Source organism: Rana temporaria, chromosome 2, assembly GCF_905171775.1.
Source record: "Rana temporaria chromosome 2, aRanTem1.1, whole genome shotgun sequence".
Classification (NCBI taxonomy): Eukaryota; Metazoa; Chordata; class Amphibia; order Anura; family Ranidae; genus Rana; species Rana temporaria.
The window spans coordinates 133,877,262-133,901,869 of NC_053490.1; the positions used below are offsets into that span (position 1 = coordinate 133,877,262).

Here is a 24,608-nt window from a genome sequence, read left to right on the forward strand (position 1 = left end):
ACCTATTAATTTAACTTCTCTCTCTTTCTTAATCCTTGCTCCATGTTTAATCAGCACACCTCGTATTACAGCTTTATGTGTTTCCCAAATTACTCCCAGTGTACTTTCTGAGTTATCATTCACCTGAAAGAACCATTTCACCTCTTTCCGAATATCCTCCATAACCATTGGGTCCCGCAGTAAGCTTTCATTAAGTTTCCACATTATTGGTGCTGAATGGTTTCTCTCTGTCAAATCATATCTCAGAAAGATCGGTGCATGATCTGACCAGGTGATCATACCAATAGTGGTTTCCCTGACTGAATGTAATTGTTTGTGAGGAATAAAAAAAACATCTATTCGTGAATATACCTTATGAGATTTAGAATAACAAGAAAAATCTCTTTCTTTAGGATGCAGCATTCGTCATATGTCCACCATTTTTGCCTCTATCATTGCCTTTGTAATCCCCTTGCTTACTTTAGGTGGTACTGATGATGTCCCTGATGAAGTATCCTCACTAGGTATTAACGGAACATTACGATCTCCTCCCAGAATTAACTGCCCTTCTGTGAATTCCACTAATCTTTTCATCATTTTTTGAACATATACTTCTTGTTGTATATTGGGGGTATAGTAGGACGCCAACATAACTCCTATCCCTCCAATTGTTCCTTTTAAAAACAGATATCTTCCTTCCCCGTCTATCAAGGAGTCTCTGTGGACCCAGGCCACCCTATTAGATATCAAAATTGATACACCCTTTTTTTTAAAGACTGGGTTAGTTGCATGGTACACCACTGAATAATCTCTATTCCTCAGCATGGAAAGGTTCTTTTCCTTAAAATGGGTTTCCTGAATGAAATCAATATCAATATGCTGTCTCTTGAGGTCCTGTAATAACATCCAAAGTTTTTCGAGGATATTAAATCCCCTTACATTAAACGACATGATTAACAAAGATTCCATTGCTCCCAATCTCTGTTACCCAGAGCAAAAACAAAATACCATAGAGAGGACAGATGGACCAGGACACACAGGGGAGAAAGAGAAGGACGAGAGGAGAAAAAAAATAAAAACCCACCCTCCCCCCTCCCTACCTATCTAAGAGCTCCACGGAAAGCAAAAAGCCTCCCGGGGACTTCGAAAGCTATTCTGCTTTATTCACTCAATCTCTGATCAAACCGATTCCTTGAGTGTTAACCTATTGAGGGGCCAAGGTTGGGCACAGCTGCCCCAGGCCTGAGCATTCCAAGCAAATTCCACCTATTGTATACATCATATCTTACTAATAGCATATATCCCAATACAGCTCAATAACGCTCTTAAAGAGAAATAGAAAGGAGAGGAAATCTTTATTCTTTATTACATGTAATTCCCCCAATGTCCCTTATTCTTATCTCGTCCCCTGGTTGCCCTCCCTCCCTCTCCCTATTCTTTCCTCTTCTCTCTTCCCCTCACCAGAGTCTCAATACAAATCCATAACTTATATGTACACCCTTATATATACACATCATACATTTTAATATTACGCATCTTATTACCTATTTTAACTTCTATATTTCTTATCTATTCTCCCCTCTTTACAATTCTCCTTCCTCCTTCCCTTTTTAACATGGGAACCCAATCTTGTTATTGATCCTTTAGCCTAATGGGATTGAATCAAAAGGAATAGAGGAAAAAAAACAAAAATACATCCCTTTTATATATGTACCCTACCCGTGCCCTTCCCCCCTCCCCTCCCACCCCTATGTGCTCACTTCCTCTCTGTGTCATCTATGTAATCATCTTGTGTTTTTACCCCCCCCCACCTTCTCCTCCCCCCCCTCCAATTCCTCCCCAGTGTTAATGCTATAGGGGAAAGCCTTCTCACACCGCTTTCCATCCATAATCCTAACATCAAAAAAAATATATATATATATATATATTATTTTATATAACTGTGTTATTATATTATAATATCATATATTTCTTCTCCTACTCCCCCCTCCTTCCTACCCCTATGTACTCCCCTCCCTCTTTGTGTCCTCTGTGTTATCGTTTTTGTGTTATTACCCCCCCACCTTATAAGGGAAAGCCTTCTCACGCCGCTTCCCATCCAAAAACACCACACACAAAAAAAAAAAACCCAAGAGAAAAAATCATCCCCTCTCTTCTATACCACTTCTATTCCCTTAATGTGATTTTTATGTTAAACCTATCCACCTTTTAACTCCCCCTACTCCTTGCTCCGCCCCCACTACCTAATTAACTTTTAAATATTTCAATAACCATAACTAGGGATTGATCATTATAACAAATATGATAATTTATTCCTTTTTCTTTAGTCCCCTTCTCAAATAATAAATTAAATAAAGTTCATACAAATAACCCAGACTGGATTTTTATATATTTCCATCCATTATCCTATTCGGTCAACTGACCAGTTTGGGTTAAATTCCATAATTCGAGAGGAGAAAAAAAAAACACCATCCAAAAGGGATTGTCAGTCATAATATGAGTGTTATATATATTTCCTCTTCTCCTTAGTTTATCATGATGTTATTTCAATGACTCTCCAATGTGTACTTCTTCAGAAAGAAATAATTTTTCCCCCGAGGGGGGGGAGGGGCAGGGGGACCAGCACCCCAACCCAACACAGCGGGGGTTTGGGACTTCCCCTTTTCTCTTATTTGTAATTATTTCTCCTCTCCTCTCCCTCTGACAAGAGCCACTTTAATATTTAACATAAGTCAGCTGATTATTGCATCTAATTTTTTACTTTTTTTAAGCTTCTTTATCATTTTTTGACTGTAACATTGGTATTCTCCAATTTGGGACAAGGAGCGGTTCCACCCCCAAAAATGCGAACAGTTTGGGAAGGTCACTGTGCGTTTGCAACAAAAACGTGGCCGAGTCCTTTTTTATCACCACCGCCAGGGGATAACTCCAGCGGTATGTCCCCCCTTCCCGCTTTACACAATCCAATGGCCTCATCATAGCTCTACGCTGCAGTGTAGCACGGGAGACATCAGGTAGGATTTTCACCATCACCCCCTCAGCTTTAATTGTGCCTGCCTCCCGTGCTTTCCTCAGTAATGTCTCTTTATGCGCATACCGATGTAGGCAGCATATTATGTCCCGTGTCCTCTTGGGGTTAGTTGATTTGGGGCCCATAGCCCTGTGTACCCTATCCATGTCCATATTAGCTGGAACTTTACCTTCTAGTACCATATGAACATTTTTCATTACCTTCTCCTGGAGGTTTTCTTGATCTGGAACTTCTGGGACCCCCCTCAGCCTCAGGTTACAACGACAGCTGCGGTCCCCCAATTCCTCAATCTGGAGCTGCATATCAGATACTGTTTCCATATAGTTTTCTCTCTCTTTCTCCAGAACACCAATTCTCTCTCCCAGGGATGATAGTCTTTCCTCACCTGTATCAAAGCACTCTGTTACCTTCCTGATCTCAGCATACACCTGTTGCATATCTGCCAAATGCACCTCCTTCACTTTGGAGATGAGAGCCTTTATATTCATTTTTGTGGGCAATGCTTCCAGGTCCACTCTAGTAGGTAAAGCCTGAATTGAATTAACGCCCGCAGATCTTTCTCCGTCTCTCTCCAAGCAGCCACGCTATCTGTTCCGGCCGCAGTATCCAATATATTCCGGGTGTCCTCCCCTCCTATCCACTCTCCACTTCCTCTCAATTCGCACCCCTCTCTCAGTAGTTCCGCATCCTCTCTTTGCTCTCACTTCCCAGATGCAGGGAAAAATTGTTGTATGTCCGGCTGTGTCTTACTGCTCTCCCCTGCTTTACGAGAGGTCCTGGTAATCCGCTGCTTAACTGTACTCATACCGGCCAGCATTCAGCTAGGGAGATGCCATTCCTCTGGATCTGCAGGTGGATCTCCTGCTCTGTGCGTCCTCACACAGCCATGCTCAGACCACGCCCCCAGTTAGATTTTTTCATTCAGCCTGCTGGATGATCGGAAAAAAAAAAAAAAGTCATCTGTGCCCAGCTTTTTTTGGAGCACTTTTGAAATTATTCAGCAAAGCAAATAATGCTTTGCTAAATTCACAAACCTATAGCAACCAATCAGAATTCAGAGGCTCATAAATCTGAGTTCAGCTGAATTAAAACTAGATGTTGAACTCCCACATCTCTATTGCACTTTCTACCTTTATGTATTTAGATCTTTCTGGGGTATGGGTTGTTTTATAACTAAACTTCAAGTGATCTTTGTAGTGTACTATATTGTTTATTTTTGTGTTCATGAAAAATCATAAATAAACACCTTTAAAAAAAAAAAAACTTAAAGCAATTGTAAAGATTTTTTAATAGCAATCATGTTATACTTACCTGCTTTGTGCAGTAGTTTTCTACAGAGCAGTCTGGATCCTCCTCTTCTCAGGTCCTCCCTCCTGTTGAATGCCCCCACAGCAAGCAGCTTGCTATGGGGGCACCCAAGCCTAATTGCAGCTCTGTGTGTCCATTCAGACACAGAGCTGCCATTTGGCCCTGCCCCCTCTATCTCCTGATTGGCTAACTGGCGCCACTGCTGTGTCTCAGCAAATCAGGAGGAGAGTGCCGGATAGCCGAGGAACTCGCGGACATCGCTGGACAGAGATGGGGCTCAGGTAAGTATTAGGGGGTGTTGGGGAGGCTGCTACACACAGAAGTCTTTTTATCTTAATGTATGGAATGCATTAAGATAAAATAACCTTCTGTCTTTACCACTCCTTTAAAGTGGAATTAAACTCCACTTTTGAACTTGTACCTTCAGGTAGGCCTGTAGGCTTAACTTTAGGGTACAGTGAATATCAGCTAAACGTGCACTGTTTAGGAGATATTCACACAACATGCAGTCAGCGATGCATGCGCTCTGAAGGGACGGCATACCATACCAGAGAGGGCTCCTGTGTGGGAGTGACGTCATAACAGCCCCGGCCACTCATACAGCCGGAACTTGCAAACCTGGAAGGAAGACCAGGTGAAGATGGCAGCATAGACAGGCCGTGACAGTGCTGTGCTGGAGGGCTTTATGTACAGGTAAGTCTGTCATAATGTGCTAGTATGTGGTGTATATTAGTACAATGCAGCATTACAATTTTATTTATTTTGAATATGCGATGCAGTTTGCAATTTCCCTAATAATGCATAATTATGTTTAATTGTAGGAAAAACATTTTCTATTAACCACTGTTCACAACTTTAACTGTCAGGCAGAGTCACCAAGACAAAGGATGGACATGAAGTGAGAACTTGTAAAGTGGCTGACAAGACGGGAAGCATCAACATCTCTGTTTGGGATGATGTGGGAAACTTGATCCAGCCTGGGGATATCATCAGACTTACAAAAGGGTAAATGATTGGTGGAGATGATGACTGTACAGGACATATAAACTGACTACAGTTATAGATTTGGACACCATCTAGACCAGGGGTCTCCAAACTTTTCAAACAAAGGGCCAGTTTATTGTCCTTCAGACTTTAGGAGGGCCGGATTGTGGCTAGTGGGGGTAGAAATGTCCTGTGCCCTAAATCAGTAAGAATAAATATGGCCTCAGAGTTGATAGTCAATAGGAGGAGTAGTGCCCCTCTTAGTAGGAGGAATAGTATCATTGGTATAAGTGGAAGAAATAGTGCCCCATTGTTGGTGTCAGTGGGAGGAATAGTGCCCAAGGGCCAGATTAAGGCTAGCAAAGGGCCACATCTGGCCCTCGGGCCACAGTTTGGAGACCCCTGATCTAGACTAAATCTCTGTTAAGTGTCTCATCATAGCTGTTGTTTTGATTTAAATATTTTGGATATTCAATAACATTTACAGCACATTCATGTGTTGCATCAATTCACGTTATGAAGGGAATTTACAAATAATGAAGCAGATTATACTTACCAGACCAACCTTTCATTATTATATGAGGGAGGTTAACTGTAATTTAGGTAGAGGATAGCCTGTGGACATAATGTATCTGTATTTTGCTCAGGCACAGTATCCCATAAATGCTTAATTTAGACATTTTGGCATTGGTGAAATCCTATGTATATGGATAGAAAACTGGTTACAGGAGCGGGTTCAGAGGGTGGTGATTAATGGTGTATTTTCTGAATGGTCTAGAGTTGTGAATGGAGTGCTCCAGGACTCTGTCCTGGGACCAGTTCTGTTTAACTTGTTCATAACAAATGATGTAGAGGTTGGAATAAATAGTTAAATCTCAGTGTTTGCTGAATATTTCAAGCCAAGCAGGGCAATAACTTCACAACGGAATATAGAAACTTTACAAAAAGACCTCACAAAAATAGAGGGGTTGGCAGCTTATTGGAAAATGGGGTTCACTGTAGCAAAATGTAAAGTATTGTATTTTGAAACTAAAAATATGAATGCAAGTTACACACTAGGGAGAGAACCTTTGGTAAAATCGAGGATAGAAAAGGATCTGGGGGCTCTTGTAGATCACAGACTTAGCAATAGCATGCAGTGCCAAGCTGCAGCAAGCATAGCCTTCAGACTACTAGCATGCATGAGGAACGACTACAAACATGAAACTTATTCTCCCTGGAGAATAGACACCTTAGAGTGCATATGATCGCAGTATACAAATCTTTAAATGGTAACTCTAGCATTGGGAGGAAACTACTTCATCTTAGGTCTCTAAAGAAGACAAAAGGCTACACAATGAAGTTGGACAAAAATCTGTTTATTCCTAAACTGTATCTTTACTGTTAGAGAGGTGAGGCTGTGAACAGTTGGCGGTGTCAGCGGTGAGTGTAGATAAATAATAAAAAAACCTTCTAGACGGGTTTCTTAGCAAACACAATGTACAGGTCAGGTATATTGAAAATGCTAGTGACATAAACACACATATTTTATGTGTGTGGCTATGTAAGAGAACCTGGAGCATCTGTGCATGTGATTGGTTGACATGCACAGCTGCGCCAGAATCTATCTGCTCCAGTTTTGATAAATTCCCACTAAATTACTAAACCAGAAGCAGACAGAATCTGGAGAAGCTGTGCATGGCAACCAATCAGCTTCTATCTTCAGTTCGTACAGTTAAAGCTAAACTTTACCCATAACAACAACAAGGAAGATACATTCCACATTAAAGCAGAGTTCCATCTATTTTTTTTAATTTGCAGTCATTCCCATGGCTATCCTCACAGCTATCCTAAAAGGCAATAATATTTTTTTTCTAAATAACCTTTTTTCTATGTTTTTATGCAGCACTTCCGGCTTAGGCCACCTAGGCGATTATGTCACAATGCGATTCCTATGGACTCCTGGGATATCAGCGTCATCTATTCCATGAGTCTATGGGAATCGCCTAATACCAAAATCTTGTGTCATTTTCAGACCGGAAATTATGCAACCGGTAGGAGTTAGGCGCTATTGCTATGGCAACACATCAGGAAGAAACATTGCCACACAGTGGGATTACTGTGCAAGATAGATCAGAAGGTGCATGCTGGGTAGCCAGGTGCACCGAATCGCAGAAATTAAGACAAGTTGGCTTTAGATGCCCACAACAGCCATGGACCCTGCCTGCTTCCAAGATCTAGCTAGTTTATAATGATTTTATAAGAACAAAAAGAACCGCATTGCTGACATTATCCTAATGTTGCAGCGGAAGTAGTAACAATTACAGGGGAGTTTTTAGAAAAAAAATGGATTGGGAGACTGGAACTCCACTTTAATAATTATGCTACCAAAATTAGTGTGTGCTGTAAATTGCCTCCAGCTTTGTTGCTGGTTCTTCTTGCTGGAGGCTGCCATTTTGCTGAAGCCCAGAGCCCATGAACAGCAGTAAATCATAAAGCAGAAATAAACCCATTGATTAAATGGTTTAAAAAAACTGTTGCATTCCTAGAATGCCAGAATTGCTAACTGTTACATTTGCTTGTGTCCTCAACCAAAACTGTCAAACCATCAAAATGCTGGTGTCATAACTGATCACTTGTGCAACACCATGACAATTGCAGATCAAACAGAAGAAGCTTCCTTGGCTGTAAAGGATAGGAGGGCTTGTTTATTTTAGGCCTCATTCATACCATACGTGCAGAAAAACTGATGGAAACATGCGCAGATTTCACTTGCAGACGCACAAGTTTACATTTGTTTTCATGTGCATTTCAGTGAGTTTTATACATGTTGCAGATTCCTGCACAAAAAAAATCAGCGCGTCATACTAGTGTTGTGGTGTAAATAGGTCACATAGAGAACAATTGTTTTTCTTTCTTTTTTTTTGTGCCCTTGTAGAACGCGTGCAGAAAAACTGATGTCTCTGCACATGGTGTGAGTGATGCCTAAGGCTGTCAACAGATCGGCCTCTACAAACTTCAGTGCCTAAAAATGGAGGGCAACTGAGCATGTGCAAAAGGAGCCAGCCTGATATGATCTAGCAAAACTAAATTTCCTGAATAAAGTTCTACTTTATGCTCTGAAAATGAAAGCTAGAAGCTGATTGGTTACCATGCACAGCAGCACCCGATTCTGTCTGCTCCAGTCTTTGTGAATTCCCTCAATCATGACCTGCCAATTCACCAGAATCAACAGAAAACTTGACCGGTAGCATCTTTTCCTACAAAGGTTACCACTAGGCGCAGTAGTTTGTTAGGGTGCTAAAAAAAAATATATGAATAGCACGGCAGTGCACTAACCCATGCATCACCCCTTTATTGTCCATGTTTCAGTACTTGAGACATAAAGTAAAGCTTTCTGCCATATTCTAAATTTAATTTATCTAGCCCTGTAAAGCAAAAATCACTGTACTTACATTGCCTTGAAAAAGTATTCATACCTCCTGAGATTTCCACATTTTGTCATGTTACAACGAAAAAGGTAAATGTATTTTATTGGAATTTTATGTGATAGACCAACACAAAGTGGCACATAATTGTGAAGTAGATGTAAAATGATAAATGGTTTTAATTTTTTTTTTTACAATATCTGAAAAGTGTGGCGTGCATTTGTATTCAGCCAACCCCTCCGAGTCAATACTTTGTACAACCGCCTTTTGCTGCAATTACAGCTGCAAGTCTTTTTAGGTATGTCTCTACCAGCTTTGCACATCTAGAGAGTAAAGTTTTTGCACATTCTTCTTTGCAAAATAGCTCAAGCTCTGTTGGATTGGATGGAGAGCATCTGTGAACAGCAATTTTCAAGTCTTGCCACAGATTTTCAATTGGATTTAGGTCTGGACCTTGGCCATTCCAACACATGAATATGCTTTGATAAACCATTACATTGTAGCTCTGGCTGTATGTTTAGAGTCATTGTCCTGCTGGAAGGTGAACCTCCAGATTCATGTCTTTTGCAGACTTTAACAGGTTTTCTTCTAAGATTGCCCTGCATTTGGCTCCATTCATCTTCCCATCAACTCTGACCAGCTTTCCTGCCCCTGCTGAAGAAAAGCATCCCCACAACATGATGCTGCCACCACAATGTTTTACTGTGGGGATGGTGTGTTCAGGGTGATGTGCAGTGTTAGTTTTCCGCCACACATTGCATTTAGGCCAAAAAGTTCAATTTTTGGTCTCATCTGACCAGAGCACCTTCTTCCTCATGTTTGCTGTATCCCCCACATGGCTTCTCGCAAACTGCAAACAGGATTTCTTATGGCTTTCTTTCAACAATGGCTTTCTTCTTGCCACTCTTCCATAAAAGCCAGATTTGTGGATTGCACGACTAATAGTTGTCCTGTGGACAGGTTCTTCCACCTGAGCTGTGAATCTCTGCAGCTCCTCCAGAGTTACCATGGTCCTAATGGCTGCTTATCTGATTAATGATCTCCTTGCCCGGCCTATCAGTTTAGGCGGACAGCCATGTCTTGGTAGGTTTGCAGTTGTTCCATACGCTTTCCATTTCCGAATAATGGGTTGAACAGTGCTCTGTGAGATGTTCAAAGCTTGGAATATTTTTTTAGAACCTAACCCTGCTTTAAACTTCTCCAAAACTTTATCCCTGACCTGTCTTGTGTGTTCCTTCCCATTCATGATGCTGTTTGGTCACTAAGGTTCTCTAACAAACCTATGAGGGCTTCACAGAACAGCTGTATTTATACTGAGATTAAATTACATACAGGTGGACTCTACTAATTAGGTTGACTTCTGAAAGCATTTGGTTCCACTAGATTTTAGTTTGGGGTATCAGTAAAGGGGGCTGAATATGAATGCATGCCACACTTTTCAGATATTGATTTGTAAAAAAAAATTGAAAACCATTTATCATTTTTTTTACACTTCACAATTATGTGCCACTTTGTGTTGGTCTATCACATAAAATCCCAATAAAATACATTAACTTTTTGGTTGTAAGATGACAATATGTGGAAAATTTCAAGAGGTTTGAATACTTTTTCAAGGCACTGTGCCTATTCTGTAGCCGATCCGCTCCGGTTTTCAGCGGCATAAGCTGTGTGTAGGAGACGAATGACGACGGCTGTGAAATGGCTGGAAAGTGACATGACCCATAGACTTACTATGGGGCTTCAGTTGTCAGCTGTCTCTCCTGTACCCGCCTCCACACTGAAGCTGCCGCTGACAGCTGATGCTGGGACCGGATCGGCTGCAGAATAGGTAAGTATATTGATTTTTGCTTTACAGGGTTAGATAGATTAGGTTTAGAATGCGGCAGCAGGTTTAGCGTTGGATGCATTTGCCTGAACTTCCACTTTAAGTTTCTGCTTGTCACCTTGGCAAAGATAGCTGCCGTCGGTGTAACCTTGCTGCTGCTATAGGACTTCAGTAAATGTTCTCATTTGGGATTATTTGGCATGCTGACTTCCTCATATCATTCATTATAAACATCTAACTGAGGTTTGAAGCCCTACCTTATTTTATCCAGTTAAAAAAAAAATTCGATTGATTTGGTCTTTAATCATCTTTTTTATCTTTGATATATCTCTGTCTATTTGCAGCTATGCTTCTGTCTTCAAAGGCTGTCTGACTCTTTACACAGGACGGGGAGGTGACTTGCAGAAGATTGGAGAGTAAGGCTACAACCCTTAACCACATGATGTTTTCAACTTTCAGCTCACAGAGCTTTCATTTGTACTTCACCCCTGCTAACCTATCTACCTGTCAGAGCTTTAATAAGTATGCCTGTAACGATCACCACCGTTTACGATATTCCCATTCCATCAGCCACACGACAGCTTATCTGACACTCAACAATACAACAGACATCAGACACGACCTGATCCATTCCATTCCCCAGAAATAACGAGACAAGCTCCGTTCTCTGAGTCAAAATGTATGAACACTTTTAATGGTAACTCTCAGTCTTATATACAACAGGTTAGGATGAAGGAAAAAAGCTGGGACAGCCGCACTCCAAAAAAACTCCTCCTTTAATTAAAAATCACAAAATACATGCCACAGCAAAAAACAGCACAACAAAAGAAAAGCTGACGTTTCGCACTATGCCTTAGTGCTTCTTCATAGCTATGAAGAAGCACTAAGGCATAGTGCGAAACGTCAGCTTTTCTTTTGTTGTGCTGTTTTTTGCTGTGGCATGTATTTTGTGATTTTTAATTAAAGGAGGAGTTTTTTTGGAGTGCGGCTGTCCCAGCTTTTTTCCTTCATCCTAACCTGCATTTTGATTGCACTGCCTGCACCCTTGGCTCGGACCACAGGAATCAGATTGCCTGGTTCTCTTTGAGCGGTTACCCACTCTCTCCTTATATACAACATATTACAGTAATCAAAGGAACAAAGAACTCTCCACCCACACATCACTTCAATACACACTCTCTTAGACAATGACATCCCGTTGAGCTAATTATTCCCCAGACATTCCGTCTCCGACAATAAGTGATTCACCGGCAGAATACACATTTCTATGACAGAGGTCTTGGCACCGATTTAACATGACCTAATTACTACAGCTAAGAAGTCACATTCCACACATAAAACAGTATTAGCATACTTAATGAAAGATCTTTCAGGAGCCAGGCTGTCTACCAAGCTCAAATCCACCTCACCCCAGTACAGACTCAATTACCATCTCAACAGCCTGTGCTACACAGAGGAATGAGTCATTATTGACCGGTAGAGTCAGCATATTAGTTCTTTGCAGACATTAAGAAATGTATTGTGGATTACTGTCCATGCTAAAACAATCCAACATGTGTCCCTTATTTCCTGGCTCAATACATGAATTAACAGTAATGTCCCATCTCATGTAATTTCTAATTAATATTTATCAGTCACCCTATGCCCAAAACGGACACAAGGTGACCTAGACCCAAGAGTTATTAGTGACGTTGGCACAGGAGTACCCCTCATCCTTCAAAAGTCTCTGTTTGTCACAGGTCATTCCGTTACAATGCCTAACAGGCCATATACATGAAAATAATTTTGTTTACATTGTTATTTGTGCTCTTGAAAATCCATTGCCTTGTTGTTATTTGTATAATATAAAGAATATAATTTCCCCTTCTCTAAATCTCCTTTCACAGTCACATGGTTAGCAGTTCATATTCTTGTATACAGCATACAGGCTGTATAAATGTTGAATCTGAATAATTTCTGTTTGCGCTACAACTCTTTTTCCCATTATGAAGTGGCAGATATTCAGAGACACAGGAGAAGAGGGATGGGGTGGCTTCTATGGGCTGCTGGCTTTATATGCCATAAAAAGCCATAAATGTTGTTTATCTGTGACTAGGTCACAGTGGGATGTTAGGTGCACTTTTGCTAGTGACTCCAAAACATTTTTAAGTTGGAAGATAATGTTATATATGTTTAGACTGCTTATATTTTGCCTTGTCTGATTCTTCCCCCCCCCCCCTAACAAACATGCTAGTTGCATTTAAAATAAAACCTTTTCATTTTTCATGACATACCAGTGACATCAACAGTGGGTTACTAATGCTTTTCTATGAAATGCAGACAGGTGGTGATGGTGAGAGGTAGTAGGAGGGACCAGCAGGGTGCTGTTTCTAGTTTACTGAAAACATCACATCGCCATGTCTCAGTATGCCTCTGAAGAGCCCTCAGACCTCATGCAAGCAGTGTTGCAGTCTGGCCCTTGACAAAAGTTATGCTAAACCAAAAATGCCTTTATGAGTGAATGTCAGTCTGGAAGATTGGACACCCCTAGGCAGTCTGTATATGCATGCAAATTGCCCTAGGTAATTCCCATATATGATGCTGAGCCTCCATGATTTAACCACTTGAATACCAGGCACTTTCCTACCTTCCTGCCCAGGACAATTTTTAGCTTTCAGCGCTGTCGCGCTTTGAATGACAATTGCGTGATCATGCAACACTGTACCCAAACGAAACTTTATAATTTTCTTCCCACAAATAGAGCTTTCTTTTGGTGGTATTTGATCACCTCTACGTTTTTTAATTATTTTTTTTTGCGCTATAAATGTTTATTATGGGGACAGGCTGGCAGGTGTTGGACACTGATTGGCAGCTGATGGGCAACTTTTGATGGGGGCTGTGCTGATAATTAATGTGCTGATTATCAGCACAGACCCCCCCCCTGACAGGGAGAGCAACGGATTGTCTCTCCCTGTCAGTGTAAAGCGAAGAAAGCTGTTTACCAGCACTTCCTGGTTCACGCAATGATCAGCTGCGATTGGTCACAGCTGATCACGTGGTAAGAAGTCTCTGTCAGAGGCTTCATACCACGATCGGAGCCACGGTGTCAGACTGAGAAGCTCACAGTGTGCAGTAATATCAGATTAAAGCAGGGTTCCAGCCTCAAAAAAGATTTTTCTAAAGGTCAGTAGCTGCTGACTTTTAATAAGGACACTTACCTGTCAGGGGAGCCCGCAATGTCGGCCACCTGAGGCGGATTTGTCCACAGGAATGGGTGCAGGCACCACCATTGCAACTAAGGGAAATTGGCAGAGGAACCTTCAGGCTTTACAACCGGTTTCCTACTGCGCATACGCGAGTCGCGTGGTGCTGTATAATTGACCACCTTGTCTTCTGGAACATACACAGGTCCCAGAAGGCAGCGAGGGAGAAGGAATTATGTATTCACTGTGGCCTGGCTGGGGCAGAAGTACATCTTTGTACTTCCTAAAAGGTAAAAAATAAATAAATAATAATAATATGTATACATCCAAAAACAAGGGGTGGTCTTTTGTTTAAGACCTTCTTGTAAAGTTGGGTGAAACTACGCTTTAAGCAGTTTCAGTACAGGGGAGGAGCCGGCACAACTGTGCATGACTTAAGATATGGCTGGAGTTCAACTTTAAAGTGGAATTCCAGGTTAAATCTAAATAATCCTAAAACTGCCCAACCCCCTCTTCTAACACCAATACTAACTACCCTGTGGAAGTATATACTTGCTTATTTTCAATTTGCTTTTCTGCGGTAACACGATCAGCTTCCGTCTGTCAGCTAGCAACAGCTTCATGGGAGAGGTGGGAGCACTGACAACGGATGGCCCATAGTAAGGCTTTGGGTGATGTCACTGCTTAGGCATTCCAGCCCTTGTCAGAGCACTCCCTTATTTACCCTGTAGTTGGCGCTGCCTGACATAGGGGACATCACATAACTGGAACGAAGTAGCCTAAGAATAGGTGAGTATATGTACAGTATATTTCTTCCTCTTGGTAGTTATTATAGGTGTTAGAAGAGGGTGGGGCAGTTTTAAGTTTAGTTAGATTAATCCTGGAAGTCTACAGAATTCTTCAGTAAGCTTGCAATGATGGATTCTCAGACATACCTGGAACCACACCAAAGGATTGGTCTATGCGGATCCTTCAGTATTTTCTTTGTTCTGTACATCACCTGTAAAAAACAACATCTGCTGTCAAATGTTTGATCGTTTTCTGATTTTATTGATCCATTTTTGTGTTAATTGTCAATTTTCTTTTGCAGATTTTGCATGTTATATTCTGAAGCGCCTAATTTTAGTGAACCAAACCCTGAGTATGTGGCACAGCAATCCCAAAACAAACAGGTGAATGTCTCTTCTGTTAGCAGTAGTAGAAATCTCATGTATGATCATTTCTGGTGGTGAGGCCCCATCTTATCTCAGTTATTAAATTCTGTTTCATAATCTCTTGTGGCAATAGGCCAAAAATCAGAACACATAAAGGTCCCTCCTGGAGAGAGAAGACAAATGCTTCTGACAGTCAGATGTCTTTGCTATCGGGAACAATTTCTAAGCTGTAGGAAAATCTCTGTTAAGATAGAAACCAACTACTCTGTTACTTCTGAAGAAAAGGGAATCAGTCTCTAACCACATGTGCATTGCATTAACCTGTCAGGTGAAGACGAAGAGAGGAGTTTTGTTTGTCCTGATGACATGGCGATCAAAGATGGCACAGTCTTACTACATATTCCTTGGAATTCAGTAAAGGTGTCATAGAATCTTTATAATTCTGTTGTGCTTGTCAGAAAGAGGTACATGAATTTGTTGCATGGTGGGGGACAGCATTGAGCACCTGTCCCTGCACACCTTTTAAACTCAGATATGCAGTTGTGTCTGTACAGCCGTTGCGTACCTGTTCACTTACATAGGCTGCTTGCATGCAGCTCCAAGTGGCTTCAGACATGTAAAAAAAATACTCATTCATGCTGTACACAACACAAAACTCTGGACACATAAAAAGGGCTCTTGCACACAGACATACATAAGGGCATACAGCCGTACAGAGTTAACTATGGCAGCTGTTGTGGTACCTGGGAGGCACAGCTTCAGTGTAATTGTTCCCATTGATATGCATTACAGAATACGCTGTGCATGGCTATAAATGCATAACCGCCTGCACTCACTCTTTATGTTTTGAAAACTAGCATCCATACGTGTGCAACTGTAAATGAAAGTTTATTTTGTCACCTTGTCACCTTGTGAATCCTAATTAAGGGAAGATAATTCCTGTTGTGACCAATTTCAGTTATACAGTATATAACATTTTTCTGTTTCACTCATAAAGCTGTAGTATGGCTTCTATGAATGGATCAACTAGACAGAAACATAGTTGGGCACTCTTAAGCCTAGTACACTCTACTTTTTTCTGCTCAACCCAGCAGCCTGAACAAAAAAAAACTGACAGGTTAGGTCAGAGCCTCTGTACTAACAATCCGATGTTAGTATAGCGCTCTCCCCTTCTGTTCTATTGTATTCCGACAGCTTCCCCGCCAAAACACTCCGGTCAGCGCACTCAGCTAATCTGGAGCTGGTCAGCAGAACCTCCTGCCAAGCAATTGTCTGTTCCCTGTGGTGGGGGGGGGGGGGGGTTGCAGTGATTATGGCTAGCGGTTATAGCAGCTGTTAGTGATAATCGCAAGTGAATCCGACAGGCTGCTTGTACCCGAGTTGATCGAGCTACTTCTTGGTACATTCAAGAAAAAACAGTCAACAACTCCCAGTGCTCGGTTGTCCTCCCCAGAGGGATAGCCAACCAGTATCACATTACATACATGGTCCAATGCCCATTAGATGCAGCCCTCCTAGGGTGGGCATACAGTGCCTTGAAAAGGTATTCATACCCCTTGAAATTTACCACATTTTTTTATGTTACAACCAAAAACTTAAATGTATTTTATGTGATAGACCAACACAAAGTAGCACATAATTGTGAAGTGGAAGGAAAGTGGTTTTCAATTTTTTTTACAAATCAATATCTGAAAAGTGTGTCGTGCATTCATATTCAGCCCCCTTTACTCTGATACCCCTAACTAAAATCTAGCAGAACCAAATGTTTTCAGAAGGCAGCCTAATTGGTAAATAGAGTCCACCTGTGTGTAATTTAATCTCAGAATAAATACAGCTGTTCTGTGATGCCCTCATAGGTTTGTTAGAGAACCTTAGTGAACAAACAGCATCATTAAGGCCAAGGAACACACCAGACAGGTCAGGGATAAAGTTATGGAGAAGTTAAAAGCAGGGTTAGGTTATAAAAAAATATCCCAAGCTTTGACCATCTCACGGAGCACTGTTCAATCCATCATCCGAACATGTAAAGAGTATGTCACAACTGCAAACCAACCAAGCCATGGCAGTCCACCTAAACTGACAGGCCGGGCAAGGAGAACATTAATCAGAGAAGCAGCCAAGAGGCCCATGGTAATTTGGAGGAGCTGCTGAGATCCACAGCTTAAAACTGGGGTGGGGGTTCACCTTCCAGCTGGACAATGACCCTAAACATACAGCCAGAGCTACAATGGAATGGTTTAAATCAAAGCATATTCATGTGTTAGAATGGCCCAGTCAAAGTCCAGACCTAAATCCAATTGAGAATCTGTGGCAAGACTTGAAAATTGCTGTTCACAGACGCTCTCCATCTAAACTGACAGAGCTTAAACTATTTTGCAAAAAATAATGGGCAGAAATGTCACTCTCTAGATGTTCAAAGCTGGTAGAGACATCCCCAAAAAGACTTGCAGCTGTAATTGCAGCGAAAGGTGGTTCTACAAAGTATTGAATGAAGGGGCTGAATACAAATGCACGCCACGCTTTTCAAATATTTATTTGTAAAAAAAATTGAAAACCATTAATCATTTTCCTTCCACTTCACAATTATGTGCCACTTTGTGTTGGTCTATCATATAAAATCCCAATAAAATACATTTACGTTTTTGGTTGTAACATGACAATATTTTAAAAATTTCAAGGGGTATGAATATTTTTTCAATGCACTGTATCCCATGTGGAACTACAAAAAACAAAGAAGGGAAAGGCGCATGTGAGGTTGCAGAAACTTGAATTCTTTACTTCATGTTATCCTTTCACCTTTGTGAGTATGCATTTCATTGGTTGCTTTTCATATCAACAAATTCCTTTTTTCCTCGGATAATGCACTAGGGGTTTGGGCCTTCCCCTTCTTTGTTTTTTGAATTTGTTACATTCAGCCTGCCCACACATGGATCAAATTTATGCAACTGCAGTCGGGAGGGATTTCCATTTGCAAAAGAGGATTTTATCTAAGAGAAGAGGCATCAGCACAAGGGACACATTCCGCTGACTTTAAGTTATGTCCCTTGTGTTGATTTTTGTGGTTTTTATTTTGGCTGTATTTAGGCTTTTATTAGGAGTCACAAGGTTTCAATGTCAAAATGATTCAGATCTTATGACAATTCTGAACTCCCTTTTTAACACTTTTACAAATTATCAAAGCTTCCAAGGGTTACAAGATTTCTCATGTGTAGTCATGAGGGCTTTCTGTTTGCTTTTAATTTACATTTGACTTTATAATTTCAGGCACAAGCAGACAGTCTGCCAGGAACAGCCAATCACAGCTCCTCCAGCAGTGTGGCTCCGGCAGGTAATGATCAAAATAACTTTTTAAGTGCATGCACCTTTAGGGCCAGATTCACGTAGCTCAGCGGAACTATAGATCCGCTCGATCTACGTGAATTAAGATCCGCTCCCGCAAGTTTAGGAGGCAAGTGGCTAATTCACAAACCACTTACCTCCAAACTTGCGACGGCGGATCCTAAATCCCCCAGCGGAATTCAAATTCCACGGCTAGGGGAGTGTCATATTTAAATCAGGCGCGTTCCCGCGCCGATTTAAATGCGCAGGCGCCGTCCGCGAAATTTCCCGGCGTGCATTGCTCCCACTGACGTCGCTAGGACGTCAGTGGTTGCGACGCGTACGTAAACTACGTAGTTCCGTATTCGAGAACGACTTACGGAAACTACGCAAAAAAATTCAAATTCGACACGGGAACGACGGCCATACTTAACATTGGCTGCGCCTGCTTTTAGAAAGGGTAAGTATACGACGGGTACCGCGCTACGGAAACGACGTAAGAACACAGCGTCGGGTCCGTGTACGTTCGTGAATTTGCGTATCTCGCTGATTTACATATTATTCAGTGTAAATCAGCGGGAACGCCCCCGGTGCCATTTTTAATTAAAAAAAAAGATCCGACAGTGTAACACAGTTACACCTGTCAGATCTTCGCCCTATCTATGCGTAACTGCTTCTATGAATCAGGCGCATAGATAGGACCTGTCTAAGTCAGAGATACGATGGTGTATCTGTAGATACACCGTCGTATCTCTTTGTGAATCTGGCCCCAAGTATTTATATATAATCTCCCAACAGAATACCTACATGTTTTCTTACTAGAAGTAGAAATGCAACCATAAATATAGCTTAAAATAAACCTAAGCTTTGGCCTTTAGGCCGCATTCACACCTGAGCGTAGCGTTTTCGGACGTTTTTTCTGGCATTTTGTCGCACGTTTTGTCGCGCGTATTCACACGGATAAGCGCGTTTGAATACAGCGTTGTCCGACGTTTTTGAACTTCGCGTTTTTTATTTTAGCCAATAGGAAAAATGATCATCTCTTTCATCACTTGTTGCTATGTTTGTAGATTTTTTTTATCTTCTTCCTGGGTGAATGTTCTATTTCACAGAACAGATTAAAGCGACAAAACGCCTGTAGAAATGCTCGTTGTCGCACTAGACGATTGAATCGAGCGTTTCCATTCGTTTCTATGGGAATACAAACGTTCAAAAACGCCCAAATCCGCCCGATTTGCGCAACAAAAAAGGGTCCAGAACTTGTTTGAGCTTCAAGCGTTTTGGAGTGGAGATGTGAACCATCTCCATAGAGAATAATGTATTTTTTTCCCTCTAGCGTTTTATAGCTTCAGGCTACAAAATGCTCAGGTGTGAATGCAGCCTTTAGGGGATGCAACAGGATCACTTTAATGGCAATCCCACAATATCTGCTTTTGCTTCCCTTCTCTTCACTTCTCTGCCTTTCTATTTGCCCAGCTAAGTAAAATTACATACCCAGGACTTCCAGGTTTTGAGGATCATATGACTCGCTTTTCTTCCTACCACATCCCAGAGTTCTAGTGCTTGATGATTGGCTGCTTAGGCACCCAGCTCTGTCACATGTGGTTGGAAAGAGTACTCAGCCCTGTGAAATTTTCAGTTCATGACTTACAGCTTACACTGGGCTCTTTCTCCTCACTACCATAGATCAACACAGTGATGGGAAGCAAAGGGAAGGTAAATATAAGCATTACATTGAACATCTGTTTTATCTGCATGGGCAAAGCACAAATAAATTTTAATATAAAGAAAGAAGATGCCTGAAAACTTAGAATGTCTCTTCTCTCATTTTCAGCTTCTGATTTGCCCAATGGTAATGGAACCAACAACCAGAGCAGTGCTGTACATCCACCCCCAACAACTGCCCATCCATCAAGCGGACGGATTACACGTAGCCAGCCTAACCACTCACTCCCTGGAGCACCAAACTCCATTAGTAATGGCAAAGAGACACGGCGGACTGGGAAGAGATAGCAGTTCTGATTTAATGGCCAAAGCTGTGTTCAGCCATCCATCCCATGCACATCCATCTAGTTTGTATCCAGGGAAGAGCAGAATTTTTGGATCATCTCTGGTTCCAGTAAGGCTACCTACAGACATTAGATTGCAGTTTGAAGAAACAGGCTATTTATTTACGAATATTGCCAAAAAAAATTATGTGCATAAGTGGAATTTTTTGGCAGTTTACCATAGGATGAACATCGTTTTTGCATCTTTAAAGTGTATGCAAACTTTAGCAATTAACGTCTCTCATCTTCTCCCCTTTGGTCGGTTAAATTCATCATTGATTGCATTTTTTATATCTCTTTGGCAAAAATACCCAGAAATCCAGTGGGTTCGTAACTTCCTGTATTAAGCGAACAATGACATTTCAGGCCATCTTATCAGCCCTATCTGAATGTCCTCTGAATCACAGAACACCTCCCCCAATGTTCTAGAGGTGAAGGGATGGGGGAGTATTCCATCTTAACACACTTCCTGATCTAGTAGGACCGTCCTGCTCTTCAAAACATACAGTGCAGTGAGTGAGCGTTATCAGGACAGGAAGTATGTTACTAGCTCCAGGATCACAGGTGAAAATAATAAGAAAAATCTTAACCAAAAAACGAATGCAGCCACCACAGCTAAAGACTTGTAATCTGCATTATATTGCATTTATGTTCTTAGGTTTACATACACTTAGGTAGATTCAGTAAGAGTTAGGCCGGCTTATCAGTAGATAAGCCGACCTAACTCAGAATCTACGCCGACTTATGTTTAAGCGTATGCTCAAACAGAGATACGCTTAAACATATCCAAGATATGACGGCTTGCGCCGTCCTATCTTAGATTGCAATATTTTGGATGGCTGCTAGGTGGCGCTTCCATTGCGGTCGGCGTAGAATATGTAAATGAGTACATACCGATTCACGAACGTACGCCCGGCCGCCGCAATACATTTATGCCGTTTCCGTAAGCCATTATCAGGCCTAAAGTTATTCCATCTATTAGATGGAATAACAATGTTAAAGTATGGCCGCCGTTCCCGCTTCGAGATTCGAAATTTTTACGTCGTTTACGAAATCAATAGGCCCGTGCAGCGGACGTAGCCGCAATGCACACTGGGAAATGTAGGCGCCCGGCGCATGCACAGTATAAAAAAAAAACGTCAATCACGTCGGGTCAAAGCATATTAACATAAAACACGCCCCCTCAGCCGAATTTTAATTAGGCGCACTTGCGCCCGCCGCATTTACGCTACGCCGCCCTAAGTAAGGAGGCAAGTACTTTGAGAATACAGTACTTGCCTCTCTTACTTAAGGTGGCGTAGTGTAAACACAATAGGCTACGCCGCCTTATAGTTGCGCGCCCCTACCTGAATCTACCTAACTTTAGGTAAACCAGCTCTGAGAGAATAATGGAGGTGGCCAATGCCTCCAAGATAGCCGAACTAATAAACACAATTTGTTCCTGTGTTACAAGAATACCTTTATATCACCAGAAATACATGTCTGTTTTTCAGATGATCCATTTTTTTAGTAGGTAAGATCACTGCAGCTTTAGGAAAGGGCTCTGTGTTTTGTGTGTGGGTGGCTTAAGGGAACACCTTGGCCTTGGCACCACTGAATAATGTTTCTTATGTGTCTAAGCAATATCACCAAAACCAACCTGTGGATAAATTTAAAGTGAAAAACGAAAGCTGGCCATACACAAAAAAAAGATTTCTGTAGATACCCCATCCATGGTAAACCGCATGGGTGGACAGATCTCCTACTGCTTGCTATTTTATTCTGACAGCTGGCAACTGTGGTTGTCAGAACACCTAAACAGTGACTTCAGCTAATTCAGTTACCGTTCAACCAACTTTTTTCCACCTGGCCCCTTTGATTTTCTCAAGCTGGGTGGTGTTGGCAGAGCCACCTATGGCTCAAATTTGACCAGTTTACAAGGATTGGCCAAAATTTGAGTCAAGTGTGGCCAGCTTTGCCCCAGCAGGAGGCTTCTGACATAATATGTGAGTTAATACTTGCTGCAGATGGGGGATGAGGGAATTGAGCTGTTGATGGAGGAATCAAGCGATTTTCTTTCCTTCCACATGTGGAAGGAAAGAAAATCAAATCATCTATGGCTTACCTAAGAGAACTATAGCCAAACCTATTTCCAGGCTATACTTAGAGGGCATCTGACTATATTGTTGAGATCAGCTGGCTGCTTAAAGCGGAAGTAAATACAACAGTTTAAAAAAACAGTTACATTTCCGGCATGTGCCGCATGGAAGTGAGTACATACATTTTTTTTTTTTATTAACCCCATAATTCTCCTTTAAATCACACAGTGATTTCTTATTTCTCTCAGGGACTCTGATGGCAAGATTTCTGTGCACGAGTGCCCATGTCTGCTCTTCTGTCAGGGCAGTTATGAGAGGGACCCCTGTCCCCACTAAATGTTTATTTAATATTATGAAGAGTTTAGCAGGAGGAACAGAAGCACTTTTGTTGTAAGATGGGAGTGAGATGACCAAGTGGGCCACAGCACAGCTAGGATCCACAGTAAGGAGATCTTACTACTGGAATCTTCAAGGGATAGAAGAAACCGGCAGATGACTTGGCCCACCAGACTCCACATCATAAGTAAATGATCACTCATGAGTGGTATGGCCCAGTATTACTATCAAACCATGATATTTGAAATTGAGAGCAGAGTGTTTAAGCACTCTTTAGGGCCATTCAGATAAATATGCTGCATTATGGTCTGTTAACCTGTGTTGTAATAACACAGCCTGTTTGTTTTAAATGGACGCAACACACCACAATGCAGCAAAAATCTGCATACGTACTATCTTTTTCCAGATGTAGCGCACAGCAGCTCACAGTAGTGCGCAACCCGTGCATTGTGGCACATTAAATTTGTAGTCTGCTGAACATGTTCATCAGATTTCAAATCTTACCTTTTAGGTGGTGCTTGGTTCAGCTCGGTTCCAGTTGTGTGTCACATGAATATAAATGTTTTTGTATGTGCATATTTGACAAGCACTGTCCTCTTCAGATTTCACATTTAAAAATTATTATTTTATCCTTTTTTAATAAATATTTGTTGAGTGTCTTTTAGATAAATTGCTATGTCCAAGATTCATTCCAGGATATTATGGTTCAATCTTTTATTGACTACTAAATGGATACCTGAAATATCTCATTATTTTGGTGGATATTGTTTATATTTACCTTCAACCCATAGTGTTCAAATATTTAAATACAGTAATACTTCGGATTGCGAGTAACGAGCGTTTTGCAATACGAGCTATTTTTTTTTTTTTAAATCCTGACTCTGTTTGGGAGTGTTGTTTTGCAAAACGAGCAGGATTCAAGCCTCTGCAGTGTGCGGTACCGCATTTGGCCAGAGGTGCGCGGGTGACATGCAAAGCAGTTCGGAGCCGCCCAGAAACACTCGAAAATACTCCATTCCCGAGCCTTTCCAAGGGTTTCCGAGTGCATCCGAGCGGTCTCCAAGTATTTCTGAGTCTCTCCGGCGCCCCCCACCTCTGGCCACATGCAATATTGAATGCAATAAAAGTCAATGTGGAACTAATTATCTTCATTTCCATTGACTTCTATGGGGAAACTCACTTTGATATGCGAGTGCTTTGGATTACAAGCATTCTTCTGGAACGGATTATGCTCGTAATCCAAGGTTCCACTGTAATAGCTTTTCATACAGCTGATCATATTGTTAATTCTGAAAATAAATTGAATAGGAATAGATATTCTAGGTTTGACACCATTGTAGTCTATGAAGCAGTTTATTTGGTTTCTGCCAAATAGAGATGGCGCAAAGTTATATATAAACAATTTTTTGCTGTTTTATTCATTAATGTTTATGAAACCTGTTTTCCCTTTATGCAGACCAGTGATTATTCATACAGACCTGTGGCCTTCATAAGTAGGTTCATCTTTTTATATTTATTTTACTGAAATACGCATATTAAAGTCTGATTCAGCATTATTTCATTTAAAGAAGTGTGCATATATCAGACTATTAGTCCTAGGGATAAAGATGAAAGTAATTTGTGTTAAAGAGTTATAACATATTGGTAAAGAATTGCACTTAACAAATAGCCAGGTGTGTTAGTGCACTTTAAATGAGGAATTGTTGACAATTAATCTCAACACCAGTCTTTAATGCCAAGCATGCTTGGCATATATCAGGGAGGTAATACAAGCACCCCCATGCATGGTGCCTTTAGCAAGGTCCAGTGTGATGTTAACGGTAGCATAATGGTAAAAATATGTTTTACTCCCCAGAGAAAACTTGATAATGGACTCACTACTGCGATATTTGTCCTGGACCCACTGACATCTTAATACTACCTGGAATTGTGCGTACACTACTGTTATTGATGATATA

At 41.3% G+C, this 24,608-nt stretch overlaps 1 protein-coding gene across 2 annotated transcripts in view; it reads left to right on the plus strand.

Annotated features, from left to right (window-relative positions):
• The window catches only part of NABP2 (nucleic acid binding protein 2), a 37,321-nt gene extending 16,834 nt beyond the window's left edge, over positions 1-20,487 (plus strand). Inside the window, exons 3-8 of one of the 2 annotated variants that reach the window (XM_040341113.1) lie at positions 5,185-5,323; positions 10,879-10,950; positions 14,807-14,888; positions 18,135-18,198; positions 19,875-19,904; positions 20,023-20,487. In XM_040341113.1, coding sequence (XP_040197047.1) covers positions 5,185-5,323; positions 10,879-10,950; positions 14,807-14,888; positions 18,135-18,198; positions 19,875-19,904; positions 20,023-20,201 — 566 coding nt within the window. In that variant the 3' untranslated portion in view covers positions 20,202-20,487. The remainder of the gene's footprint in view (positions 1-5,184; positions 5,324-10,878; positions 10,951-14,806; positions 14,889-18,134; positions 18,199-19,874; positions 19,905-20,022) is intronic. The other variant, XM_040341115.1, reaches the window with a different exon arrangement.
• The last annotated feature ends 4,121 nt before the right edge of the window (positions 20,488-24,608 follow it).